Raw genomic sequence first — 14,151 nt, 5'->3', positions numbered from 1 at the left:
AAGAACATGAACAGGCCATTTGAGAACCATTTACAAGGATTTGTTTCAGATTATGATCAAGAGCCAAATGATCTCTGTGTTCATTGTGTAGTTTGCCTACATAAAGATGGCAATCTAATTAATGATTTGCTGTAGTATCAAGTCTCCTGCAGAGTAACCTAGTCCCAAGGCTATTGCTACCGACAGAGAGGGGTAGCCGGTGGGTGGAAGAGACTACCTGCAGAGTACTCAAATTGACCCTCCTTCCTTCTCTTCTAGGTCCACGAGTCCTACCACAAGTACCTGAAACCTCTGCAGGCCAAGCTGTAAGATGAGCCCTGAGCCTTCTCACCTGACCCCTCCACTACAGTGACGGGAAGCACACTAACAACACCAATCCAACAGTGGGACCACAACATGGCCGCCGCCCGTCCACCAATCGGAAGGGGCTCATTCCACCCACAGGTGGTGGAACATTTTTAAAGGAGAACCATTGGAGACCAGCCTCCTTACCCCACCTCTACTGATGTGCTGCTAATGAATCAATCATTCTACTGGACGTATTCAACTAATACTTTAGTTTAAGAGTTTGATATACCCTGTGCCTAGTTAATGGAATTAATCGAAGGTCTGAGAAAACATAAGATGGAGAGGAAGCAAAACTAGTTCGCATGCGAGGTGGCCTAAAGATGAATGGGTTTTAATGACTGATCCTTGTGATCTAATCAAGCTCTTTGGATCACATTGCAAATCTCTCGATTTGTTGAGATATGTTGAATCCCATTTTTAATCTGGATAATTTCTGATCATGCATGTGACAGCAATTGACACTAATGTACTGTGGATGGTTGTCTTTAGTAGTGATTGACGGGTCAGTTGTCGTTTGCAATGAGGAACGGTGTGCCTGTCTTTTGTCTAGGTGTGAGAGAGTTTGTGGTTGTGGGGTAATGAATATGATTAGTGAATAACGAGTTGATGAGTAAGCTATACCAGTGTGTGATTCTGATACTAGTGATTTGAGAAAAGGGGCCTTTCAATTATTGTACTTAATACAAACCACTAGTGTATATATGCCTGAGGATGTTTTCTACCATGTGGGGCTTAATTACCAAGAAATGACATGAAAATCAAACTAGCTTGAAGAACAAGGTTGTATTCATTAGGGCACACTGATAAAATGTCTTGCAATGGAAAGAAAAAAAGAGGTTCTTATAGGACAAGTCCAGATAGTCCCCCCCCATCTGTTTCAGTCAGTTTTCTTTCGTTTGGTGCCTGTTGAATACAACCCCGATGTTGCATTCGGAAACAAGTACATTCTTCAGTACAATGAAATAAGTATTTTTATACTCGATTACTGCTGTTGACTTTTACAGTATGTTGCAGATTGATACATGATTGAAACAGTTTGTGGGAAAATGATGTGCCATCGGAATTTGTAATGAAGCTGACATGGTAGTATTATCACACATGGTCCATGCATATATTTTTGATTTCAGAATATGCTTTATCAATTTATTTTGTGGATTTTCGTTGCAATAGGAGGATGTATGATTATTTCAATGTAGCTACCGCATTTTTGTTTTAACACATTTTTGTGATAGTATAGGAAATCCATTCAGACTGATTGTTTTAAAAGTGAATAATTTGTCATGCTTAATGATCTTAGTAAAAAAAAAATGAAATATTAAAAACTATCGAATGATGTTCATGGTTTCCTTTAACATCGTTTCATAGACTGCCAGAAGCAACCACTAGATGGTGTTAGGAAAAAAGTCTGATTTCATAAGTCAGAGCCATGTGTTTTCATAACATTTTTACATTTTATTTCAGTGGAATAGATTTACGAGAACCAATTGTACAAATGGATGGAGGATAAAGGATTGAGTGTAATAATTCATAAGATTATGAAGAGACTATATTAGAGATTATATTAGTACATTAGATTATAACACTGCAATGCATCTGATTCAGAATATTGTACCTTTTAGGAAATGAACCTGTACTTTTACAATAAATCAATGCATTCTATTTAAAACCTTTGGACAGTGTTTCTCTTGAGTAGATTATTCTTCTGGAATTGTGTAAACTCTTGCATGGGTGGACATGTCAAATGAAGCTCTCACACTTATCCTTTCCATATATTACTATAGCAACACAGGTGACTTTAATGTTAGTTTGCTTTAGTTTTTTGGGGGAGATATTGCTTTTGCTGGGAAAGTCTCACGTCCCCTTCGTTGTGTCGTCATTTAGGGCCATTGTGGTAGGAGTGTCAAGCTTCGGGACTCAAAGAGGAATATTGTCAAGTTATATGTATGCCCTTTCACAAACAACAATCATGCAAACATAACCAAAATATATAAAACTATTAAAAGTCCATCAACTGCGGACATAACTGGACTATATACATTTTATTACTAAACCATTCTTGACTTATATGTGTATCTGTCATTTATCAGATAGGTCAGAGCCTGTCTAGTCTTAACTCCGCCCATCTTCGCTGAAATCAGGATATTTGGAGAGAGAAGGAAAGTAACACGATGGTGCTACATTGTATGAATTTTAGGAACATAACTTGTATCTTATTCTGAGCAACACTGATGAAAGTGACGTATATATTTTTCCTTAAAGGTGAGTATCATATTTTCTCTTCTAATATTTAATAGTTTTTTCAAAATGTGTTTATGATCGAATGTGAGCACAATGTGTGGTTTTGACCAGTCCTCTTATCGGAGTTTCAGACAGCGAAACAATAGAAGTGTAGGCGTGAGGAAGTCACATTAAAATGAATTATAAAGTCATTTAACAATTTCAACATTGGAAATTTCAAAGGACAGCAAACGACATCATGGCACGCGCGCTGTTAAAATGTGAAAACATGCGTATATTCATATTCCATTGTTGCGCTGCCCGGGAAAAATAATTAACTAAAGTAAAATGTGTCAATTCCGTCTTCACACAACATTCGTTCAACTTCCGTCAAACGCCCGCTAACTGGCCTCACGTTAGAATTCCCGTTGGTCTCCCATTTTCCCAGAAAATGTGGGAGTGTTTGGTTTGTTGACACGACACGATACTGTATCGTTTTTGATTATTCGGAAAGGAAACAATTTTGTTGACCTGTTAAAAAAATTAAATGTATATAATGTATACATGAAATGTCACAAAGCTTTAGTTCATGTACATGTAGCCTAGTAGTGTAGGCTACTTGTTCAAACCCACTCTGTGCTTGGATGGACCAGGCAACAAGTTGCTCAATTATGCAGGCTCTCACTCACTGTGAGTATGCAGGTCAACATTGTGAAATAGTTGCTACATAATTTACTTGTTGCCGAAGGTATGATATGAATACGGAAACATGCCGTTCGATAGATGTTTGCCACAGTCACTGACTGAACTGTTAGATTAATGTACATGAGTTAACATTTCTTTATAGGGTTAAATAGTGAGAAAGTAATGTGTGATGAGTATTATATCTTTATGTAAAGGCTAAAATATCATTTTAATCCATTCGGAAATAATTGGTATAGCATTAGTTTATATCAACTGTTGTTGCAGGGCTGAGAAACTGGTAGAAATCTGCAGATAAGTAGTTCAAGATAGTCCTAGAATATACAATCCATTCCCCAGTAAGGCAGGCTTTCTTTGAAATGTCTATCATTAGTGCTCTTTTATTCATTCATGTTTCAAACAATAAAGTCTTACAGATCTCTTCCTTTTGAATTATGCGTACTGCAGTGCATTTCACTGGGAACAAAGAATGGAATGTTGTTAAGCAACCACGCCCACAACAGCTGCATCAGTAGTCTTGAACTGTTAGTTCTGTTACACCACAAGTGCACCTGCTGTCAAGATAACAAGGTGTATGTAGTAGAGCGAAGTGGAACCTATGCAAATGCCTAGGTTGCAGGTTGACACCGTAGGAAAACAGAAAGAGTAATATGGTCATGGTTGACTGGGCTGAGAATCAGAAACAAGGTTGGTTTTCCAGATGAGCAAACATTTAGAAGTGATACAATAGCTAGGTTTTCATCCAATTGGCGACAGATTTGAATGCAAATATGATAAAATCTGCATAAAAATACCACCAGAGATGTTTCCATCCAACAGACTTATTGAGGATAAAAATGTGACTTTTGCGGTCAAATTCCCATTTGCCGAAATAAAAAGACCATCGCATATTCAACTCTACTGATGGTTTTGACACAAACTGTTGCGTTATGTTGCAAATGTGCCCATTCTGGTCTTGGCTTGTGTGCTCTAGCCAACAGTTTGCACATACAGTGCAGGTAGGCTACCTACATGATGAGATTATTATGGATAAGAGCAAGATTATTTTTAAACTGTTAAACGGCAGCCAAGCATCGATCATCTTGTCATCAATATAAGACGGTTGATATTTATTGAAAAGGAGAATCGAGCTCATCACCGTGCACTTTCACCACCCTGTGAAGTTCAGTAATTTACAGTATTTAATCGGTAGCCTAATAAACTGCGTGCTTTCCTGAGTCATAGTGGGAGGACCACACAACATATCATTGTGTAATTCCAGGTTTACTTCGTTAAGATGGTTATTTAAATACAGTGCATTCGGAAAGTATGCAGACCCCTTGACTTTTTCCACATTTTGTTACGTTACAATCTTATTCTGAAATTGATTAAATAAAACATTTTCCTCGTAAATCTACACGCAATACGCCATAATGACAAAGCCAAAACAGGTTTTTAGAACATTTTTGCAAATGTATAAAATAAAAACATACCTTATTTACATAAGTATTCACACCCTTTGCTATGAGACTCAAAACTGAGATCAGGTGCATCCTGTTTCATTGATCATCCTTGAGATGTTTCTACAACTTGATTGGAGTTCACCTGTGGTAAATTCAAGGTGCACACCTGTCTATATAAGGTCCCACAATTGACAGTGCATGTCTGAGCAAAAACCAAGCCATGAGGTTGAAGGAATTGTCCGTAGAGCTCCGAGACAAGATTGAGTTGAGGTACAGATCTGGGAAAGGGTACCAAAAAATGTTTGCAGCATTGAAGGTCCCCAAGAACACAGTGGCCTCCATCATTCTTAAATGGAAGAAGTTTGGAACCACCAATACTCTTCCAAGAGCTGGCTGGCCGGCCAAACTGAGCAATTGGGGGCGAAGGGCCTTGGATAGGGAGGTGACCATGAACCCAATGGTCACTCTGACAGGGCTACAGGGTTCATCTGTGGAGATGGTAGTCCTTCTGGAAGGTTCTCCCATCTCTGCAGCACTCCACTAATCAGGCCAATCACTCCTCAGTAAAAGGTACATGTCAGCCCGCTTGGAGTTTGCCAAAAGGCACCTAAAGACTCTCACCATGAGAAACAAGATTCTCTGGTCTGATGAAACTAAAGATTGAACTCTTTGGCCTGAATGCCCAGTGTCATGTCTGGAGGAAACCTGGCACAATCCCTACGGTGAAGCATGGTGGTGGCAGCATCATGCTGTGGGGATGTTTTTCATCGGCAGGGACTGGGAGACTAGTCAGGATCGAGGCAAAGAACAGAGTAAAGTACAGAGAGATCTTTGCTGAAAACCTGCTCCAGAGTGCTCAGGACCTCGGACTGTGGTAAAGGTTCACCTTCCAACAGGACAACAACCCTAAGCACACAGCCAAGACAACGCAGGAGTGGCTTTGGGACAAGTCCTTGAGTGGCCCAGCCAGAGCCCAAACTTGAAGCCCGATCAAACATCTCTGGAGAGGCCAGTAGCTGTGCAGCGACGCTCCCCATCGAACCTGACAGAGCTTGAGAGGATCTGCAGAGAAGAATGGGAGAAACTCCCCAAATACAGGTGTGCCAAGATGTTCGCGTCATACCCAAGAAGACTCCAGGCTATATGCTGCCAAAGTTGCTTCCACAAAAATACTGAGTAAAGGGTCTGAATACTTATGTAATTGTAATTTTTCAGTTTCTTCTTCTTAATAAATTCTAAAAACCTCTCTTTGCTTTGTCATTATGGGGTATTGTGTGTAGATTAATTAGGGAAAAACACTATTTAATCCATTTCAGAATGTTGGAACAAAATGTGGAAAAGGTCAGTGTCTGAATACTTTCCTAATGCACTGTGTGTGTGTTACGGTGCGTGAATGAGGACCCAAAAGCGAATTAACTTAAACAGAGCTTCTTTAATTACCAAACATAGGTAGGCTCAGACGGACCGGCAGATTCCGACAGGACAAGACAAGGTTACAGCAAACATGACGACAGTCTGGTTCAGGCATGAAACACAACAAACAAGAATCCGACAAGGACAGGAACAAAAACAGAGAGAGATATAGGGGACTAATCAGAGGGAAAAAGGGAACAGGTGGGAAAAGGGGTGACGAGGTGGTTAGGAGGAGACAAGGCACAGCTGGGGGAAAGAGGGGGAGAAAAGGTAACCTAACAACGACCAGCAGAGGGAGACAGGGTGAAGGGAAAGGACAGAGACAAGACACAACATGACAGTACATGACAGTGTGTGTGTGCAGTACCAGTCCAAAGTTTGGACACCTACTCATTCAAGGGTTTTTCTTAATTTTTTACAATTTTCTGCATTGTAGAATAATAGTGAAGACATCAAAACTATGAAATATCATGTGGTAACCAAAAAAGTGTTAAACAAATCAAAATGTATTTTATATTCTTCAAAGTAGCCACCCTTTGCCTTGATGACAGCTTTGCACACTCTTGGCATTCTCAAATGCTTGTATTTCTAGCTCTGACAGTGCTGTAATGTCTAACAAGTAATATAAACAAATGTCACAACATATACACAAATCAAGGAATGTAATTAAGAATATATGGACGAGTAATGTCAGAGCGGTATAGAGTGGCCAGTGATTTCAAGTCTATGTATATAGGCAGCAGCCTCTCTCAACCAGCTTTATGAGGAATGCTTTTCCAACAGTCTTGAAGGAGTTCCCACATATGCTGAGCACTTGTTGGCTGCCTTTCCTTCACTCATCCCAAACCATCTCAATTTGGTCGAGGTCGGGTGATTGTGGAGGCCAGGTCATCTGATGCACTACTCCATCACTCTCCTTGGTCAAATAGCCCTTACACAGCCTGGAGATGTGTTTTGGGTCATTGTCCTGTTGAAAAGCAAATTATAGTCCCACTAAGAGCAAACCAGATGGTATGCCATATCGCTGCAGAATGCTCTGGTAGCCATGCTGGTTAAGTGTGCCTTGAATTCTAAATAAATCACTGACCATGTCACCAGCAAAGCACCATCACACCACCTCCTCCATGCTTCACGGTGGGAACCACACATGCTGAGATCATCTGTTCACCTACTCTGCGTCTCACAAAGACACAGTGGTTGGAACCAAAAATCTCACATTTGGATTCGTCAGACCAAAGGACAGTTTTCCACCGGTCTAATGTCCATTGCTCGTGTTTCTTGGCCCAAGCAAGTCTCTTCTTACTGGTGTTCTTTAGTAGTGGTTTCTTTGCACCAATTCGACCATGACGGCCTGATTCACACAGTCTCCTCTGAACAGTTGATATTGAGAGGTCTGTTACTTGACCTCTGCGAAGCATTTATTTGAGCTGCAGTTTCTGAGGCTTGTAACTCTCTAATGAACTTATCCTCTGTAGCAGAGGTAACTCTGTGTCTTCCATTCCTGTGGCGGTCCTTATGAGAGCCAGTTTCATTATAGTGCTTGATGTTTTTTTGCGACTACACTTGAAGAAACTTTGAAAATTCTTGAAATATTCTGGATTGACTGACCTTCATGTCTTAAATTAATGACGGCCTGTCATTTCTCTTTGCTTATTTGAACTGTTCTTGCCATTATTCACACTTCGTCTTTTACCAAATAGGACTTTCTTCTGTATACCACCCCTACCTTGTCATTTATATAATATTTGATCATGAAGGTGTTTCCACAGCCATTGCTAGCATAATACATTTTACAGACACAAAAAGATCCTAGACCATGTCGAACGAACAAATTGTTTGTCGACATTTATAAAATTGTCCTGCCATTTCCTGTTTCCATCAGCCCGGTCGTGACTTTTTTTCCCCCATGTGCCAGGTAATTAATCAGCATCAAATGGTTGGATGGAAACTGGATAATGACCATTCAGGCCTACAGTCGTCCATTCTGTCTTTCCTCCTCCTTGGATTCTATTGAGTCATGCTTGCAATCCCCCTGCCCCTCCTAGGTTTCAGCTCCAGTTCTCAGCTGTTGTGCCACAACATGCTTGTCAGAAAGCAGAGCCTTGAGTCTCTTAGGGACACACCTCTTCCCAATAGTATCTGTGGGCTCATTGGGATTTTTTCCTGCTACGTCATGGTAATGACAATTTATGCAAATTCAGCTTCCATACTGTCTGACACATCAACCTTTGCTTCGACACGACATAGGAAAAGGACCTAAACCTCAACCTGAAAGGACGCAAGGCTGCTCTGGTAGTGGCACTTTGACATATTAACTTTGATTCTCATAAACATCAGAGCATCAGAAGTTCAAATCTTCATCCATTTTCTAATCGGTGCGTGCTGATCCAGGAAGGGATCTGACTTAAAATGTCTGAATATTGGTGGAATGTGTGTCACAGATTTGTAGTATCCCGCTTAGTCTTCTTCAGATCGCTCTCATCCTCTGAGTGAGCCATAGACTCATTCCACAGGCTGGAGGCTGTCTGTCTAGCTGGCTGACTTCCTTCTTGTGCTGTACTGCTCTCTAATGTGGTTACACCCACGACAAGCCAAAATGCATGACATGCTGTGTAACTGGAAAATATCAGCACTGTCCATGTTGGATCTTGTTTGAAAGGTAGTCCGGTTGAGTTTGGTGTCTGTATTCAAAACATTCACGGCCCTTGAAGGCAGCTAGGGGTCTCGGTAGGGGTGTTGGAGCTGTGATACTTGTGGTAAGCTTTCTGCCATGCATGTTTGGACCTGCATGCATGCTCTGGGAAGTGCAGATTCAGTTTGTTATGGAATACACATTTCCCCTCCAGCTACAGTAGAACACTAATCAAGAATACTGTGACGAATCTCTCACAAGAATTCTCTAGTTTCTCTGAGAAGCTTTCAATTGCTCAAATTGACAGAGTGTCTCATAGCTTTGAGTTCAGGTGACCTGCCATACTATTGTATTTTTCAACAAAACTTCAACTATTTGATCACAAGGAAAGAACTAACCCTTTGAGCAATGTCATTACTAGAGGTCGACCGATTAATGATTTTTCAAAACCGATACAAATTATTGGAGGACCCAAAAAAGTCGATACCAATTAATCGGGTGATTTAAAATAAATAAATAAATACAATTAATTTTAATATATATATTTCAACATACTGAATTAACAATGAACACTTATTTTAACTTAATATAATACATAAATAAAATCTATTTAGTCTCAAATAAATAATGAAACATGTTCAATTTGGTTTAAATAATGCAAAAACCGTGTTGAAGAAAGTAAAAGTGCAAATGTGCCATGTATAAAATCTAATGTTTAAGTTCCTTGCTCAGAACATATGAAAGCTGGTTCAATATTCCCAGTTCTTTAATATTCCCAGTTAAGAAATTTTAGGTTGTAGTTATTATAGGAATTATGAAGCATCAACTATTTCTCTCAAAACCATTTGTATTTCATATACCTTTGACTATTGGATGTTCTTATAGGCACTTTAGTAATGCCAGCCTAATCTCGGGAGTTGATAGGCTTGAAGTCATAAACAGCGCGGTGCCTCAAGCATTGCTAAGAGCTGCTGGCAAACGCAGTAAAGTGCTGTTTGAACGAATGCTTACAAGCCTGCTGCTGCCTACCACCGCTCAGTCAGACTGCTCTATCAAATCATAGAAATAATTATAAAAACATCATTAATATGGTCAAATCCGAAAACTATTATTTTGAAAACAAAACATTTATTCTTTCAGTGAAATATGGAACCGTTCTGTATTTTATCGAACGGGTGGCAACCCTAAGTCTAAATATTGCTGTTACATTGCACAAAAGAAGTCGACCGATTAATCGGAATGGCTGATTTAATTAGGGCCGAATTCAAGTTTTCATAACAACCGGTAATCGGCATTTTTGGACACCGATTGTGGCCGATTTTTGTATTTTTTTTATACCTTCATTTAACTAGGCAAGTCAGTTAAGAACACATTCTTATTTTCATTGATGGCCTAGGAACGGTGGGTTAACTGCCTTGTTCAGGGGCAGAGCGACAGATTTTTACCTTGTCAGCTCGAGGATTCGATCTTGCAACCTTCCGGTTACTTGTCCAACGCTCTAACCACCTGCCTTACATTGCACTCCACGAGGAGCCTGCATGGCAGGCTGACTACCTGTTACGTGAGTGCAGCAAGAAGCCAAGGTAAGTTGCTAGCTAGCATTAAACTTATCTTATAAAAAACATTAACATAATCACTAGTTAAGTACACATGGTTGATGATATTACTAGTTTATTTAGCGTGTCCTGTGTTGCATATAATCGATGTGGTGCCTGTTAATTTCTCATTGAATCACAGCCTACTTCTCCAAACGGGTGATGATTTAACAAGCGCGTTTGCGAAAAAAGCACTGTCGTTGCACCAATGTGTAACTAACCATAAACATCAATGCCTTTCTTTAAAATCAATACACAAGTATATATTTTTAAACCTGCATATTTAGTTAATATTGCCTGCTAACATGCCTTTCTTTTAAATAGGGAAATTGTGTCACTTCTCTTGCGTTCCGTGCGAGCAGTCAGGGTATATGCAGCAGTTTGGGCCGCCTGGCTCGTTGCGAACTGTGTGAAGACCATTTCTTCCTAAGAAATACCGTAATTAATTTGCCAGAATTGTACATAATTATGACATAACATTGAAGGTTGTACAATGTAACAGCAATATTTAGACTTAGGGATGCTACCCGGTAGATAAAATACGTAACGGTTCCGTATTTCACTGAAAGAATAAACGTTTTGCTTTCTAAATTATAGTTTGCCGATTTGACCATATTAATGACCTAAGGCTCGCATTTCTGTGTGTTATTATGTTATAATTAAGTCTATGATTTGATAGAGCAGTCTGACTGAGCGGTGGTAGGCAGCAGCAGGCACTTTCGTGCGTTTGCTAGCAGCTCTTCATTGTCCTTCAAGCATTGAGCTGTTTATGACTTCAAGCCTATCAACTCCTGAGATTAGGTGTTGCCGATGTGAAATGGCTAGCTAGTTAGCCATTTCACGCGCTAATAGTGTTTCAATCGGTGACGGCACTCGCTCTGAGACCTTGCAGTAGTTGTTCCCCATGCTCTGCAAGGGCTGCGGCATTTGTGGAGCAATGAATAACGATGCTTCGAGGGTGGCTGTTTTCGACGTGTTCCTGGTTCGAGCCCAGGTAGGTGCAAGGAGAGGGGCGGAAGCTATACTGTTACACTGGCAATACTAAAATGCCTGTAAGAACGTCCAATAGTCAAAGGTATATGAAATACAAATGGTATAAAGAGAAATAGTCCTATAATTTCAAAAATAACTACAACCTAAAACTTCTTACCTGGGAATATTGAAGACTCATGTTAAAGGAACCACCAGCTTCCATATGTTCTCATGTTCTGAGCAAGGAACTTAAACGTTAGCTTTTTTTACATGGCACATATTGCACTTTTACTTTCTTCTCCAACACTTTGTTTTTGCATTATTTAAACCAAATTGAACATGTTTAATTATTTATTTGAGACTAAATTGATTTTATTTATGTATTATATTAAGTTAAAATAAGTGTTCATTCAGTATTGTTGTAATTGTCATTATTACAAAAAAATAAGTACATAAAAAAATATGCCGCTTAATCGGTATCAGCTTTTGTTGGTCCTCCAATAATCGGTATCGGCATTGAAAAATCATAATCGGTCGACCTCTTGCACAACCTTCAATGTTATGTCATAATTATGTAAAATTCTGGCAACTTAGTTACGGTCTTTCTTAGGAAGAAATGGTCTTCACACAGTTTGCAACGAGCCAGGCGGCCCGAACTGCTGCATATACCCTGACTCTGCTTGCACTGAATGCAAGAGAAGTGACACAATTTCCCTAGTTAATATTGCCTGCTAACATGCATTTATTTTAACTAAATATGCAGGTTTTTGATTTTAAGAATTGCATTGATGTTTATGGTTCGGTACTTTTGTGCAACGATTATGCTTTTTTTGCAAATGTTCTTTTGATAAACCGTTTGTCGAAGTAGAAGTAGGCTGTGATTCAATGGTGAATGAACAGGCACCACTTTAATTATATGCAATGCAGAACAAGCTAGTTAACCTAGTAATATCATCAACCATGTGTAGATAAAAAAAAAATTATAAGATAAGTTTAATGCTAGCTAGCAACTTACCGTGGTCCTTTTGATGCTGCCCTCGCGTAACAGGTGGTCAGCCTGCCACGCAGTCTCCTCTGATTGCAATGTAGTCGGCCATAAGCGTCATCCAAAAAGGAGGATTATCGATTTGTAATGAAAAATTGAAATCATCCCTAATTAATCAGCTATTCCGATTAATCGGTCGACCTCTAGTCATTATCACACACATTGTGGTTAGGTAGACGAGTAAGGGATGATTTCAGTTGCTACACTGATGTATTGATGCATTCTGAAGTTACTTTCCTACACAATTCGATTGATTCACCCCCTGGTGTGAAGAGATGACTGTCTTTGCTCGTTCTTCCATGCACATGCACGTTACATCTTGAATGCTATTGACATATTGCACAATTCACACCAGTCCTTTTGAAAATTATTGAAGTCTGACATTTGTCAAGATCTCGAGTCTCTCGCAATTCTCTCAAAGTTCTTGGTGGGTATTTATCTACTAAACTCACCAAAAAAAAGAAACCTCCCTTTATCAGGACTCTGTCTTTCAAAGATAATTCGTAAACATACAAATAACTTCACAGATCTTCATTGTAAAGGGTTTAAACACTGTTTCCCATGCTTGTTCAATGAACCTTAAACAATTAATAAACACGCACCTGTGGAATGGTCGTTAAGACACTAACCGCTTACAGACGGTAGGCAATTAAGGTCACAGTTCTGAAAACTTAGGACACTAAAGAGGACTTTCTACTGACTCTGAAAAACACCAAAAGAAAGATGCCCAGGGTCCCTGCTCATCTGCGTGAACATGCCTTAGGCATGCTGCAAGGAGGCATGAGTACTGCAGATGTGGCCAGGGCAATAAATTTCCATGTCTGTACTGTGAGACGTCTAAGACAGCACTACATGGAGACAGGACGGACAGCTGATCATCCTCGCTTTGGCAGACCACGTCTTACAACACCTGCACAGGATCGGTACATCCGAACATCACACCTGCGGGACAGGTACAGGATGACAACAACAACTGCCCAAGTTACACCAGGAACACACAATCCCTCCATCAATGCTCAGACTGTCCGCAATAGGCTGAGAGAGGCTGGACTGAGGGCTTGTAGGCCTGTTGTAAGGCAGGTCCTCACCAGACATCACCGGCAACAACGTTGCCTGTGGGCACAAACCCATCGTCGCTGGACCAGACAGGACTGGCAAAAGTGCTCATCACCAACGAGTCGCGGTTTTGTCTCACCAGGGGTGATGGTCGGTATTGCGTTTATCATCGAAGGAATGAGTGTTATACTGGGGCGGGATCGATTTGGAGGTGGAGGGTCCGTCATGGTCTGGGGCGGTGTGTCACAGCATCATCAAACTGAGCTTGTTGTCATTGCAGGCAATCTCAATGCTGTACGTTACAGGGAAGACATCCTCTTTCCTCATGTGGTACCCTTCCTGCAGGCTCATCCTGACATGACCCTCCATCCAGCATGACAATGCCACCAGCCATACTGCTCATTCTGTGTGTGAATGTCAGTGTTCTGCCATGGCAAGCGAAGAGCCCGGATCTCAATCCCATTGAGCACTTCTGGGACCTGTTGGATCGGAGGGTGAGGGCTAGGGCCATTCCCCCCAGAAATGTCCGGGAACTTGCAGGTGCCTTGGTGGAAGAGTGGGGGTAACATCTCACAGCAAGAACTGGCAAATCTGGTGCGGTCCATGAGGAGGAGATGCACTGCAGTACCTATTGCAGCTGGTGGCCACACCAGATACTGACTTAGTTTTGATTTTGACCCCCCCTTTGTTCAGGGACACATTATTCAATTTCTGTTAGTCACGGCTGTG

The 14,151-nt window shown here is 40.6% G+C and overlaps 2 protein-coding genes across 3 annotated transcripts in view; both read left to right on the top strand.

The window, feature by feature from the left end:
• Positions 1-2,014, top strand: part of acox1 (acyl-CoA oxidase 1, palmitoyl) — a 29,067-nt gene extending 27,053 nt beyond the window's left edge. For both annotated transcript variants that reach the window (XM_021568071.2, XM_021568072.2), the window contains exon 14: positions 259-2,014. In XM_021568071.2, coding sequence (XP_021423746.2) covers positions 259-309 — 51 coding nt within the window. In that variant the 3' untranslated portion in view covers positions 310-2,014. The remainder of the gene's footprint in view (positions 1-258) is intronic.
• Positions 2,015-2,452: 438 nt separating this feature from the next.
• The window catches only part of LOC110493672 (inactive rhomboid protein 2), a 39,252-nt gene continuing 27,553 nt past the window's right edge, over positions 2,453-14,151 (top strand). The window contains exon 1 of the mRNA XM_036949674.1: positions 2,453-2,607. The gene's annotated coding sequence lies outside the window, so the exon portion shown is untranslated. The remainder of the gene's footprint in view (positions 2,608-14,151) is intronic.

This window comes from Oncorhynchus mykiss, chromosome 17, assembly GCF_013265735.2.
Source record: "Oncorhynchus mykiss isolate Arlee chromosome 17, USDA_OmykA_1.1, whole genome shotgun sequence".
Classification (NCBI taxonomy): domain Eukaryota; kingdom Metazoa; phylum Chordata; class Actinopteri; order Salmoniformes; family Salmonidae; genus Oncorhynchus; species Oncorhynchus mykiss.
This window is presented reverse-complemented; position numbering and strand designations above follow the sequence as displayed.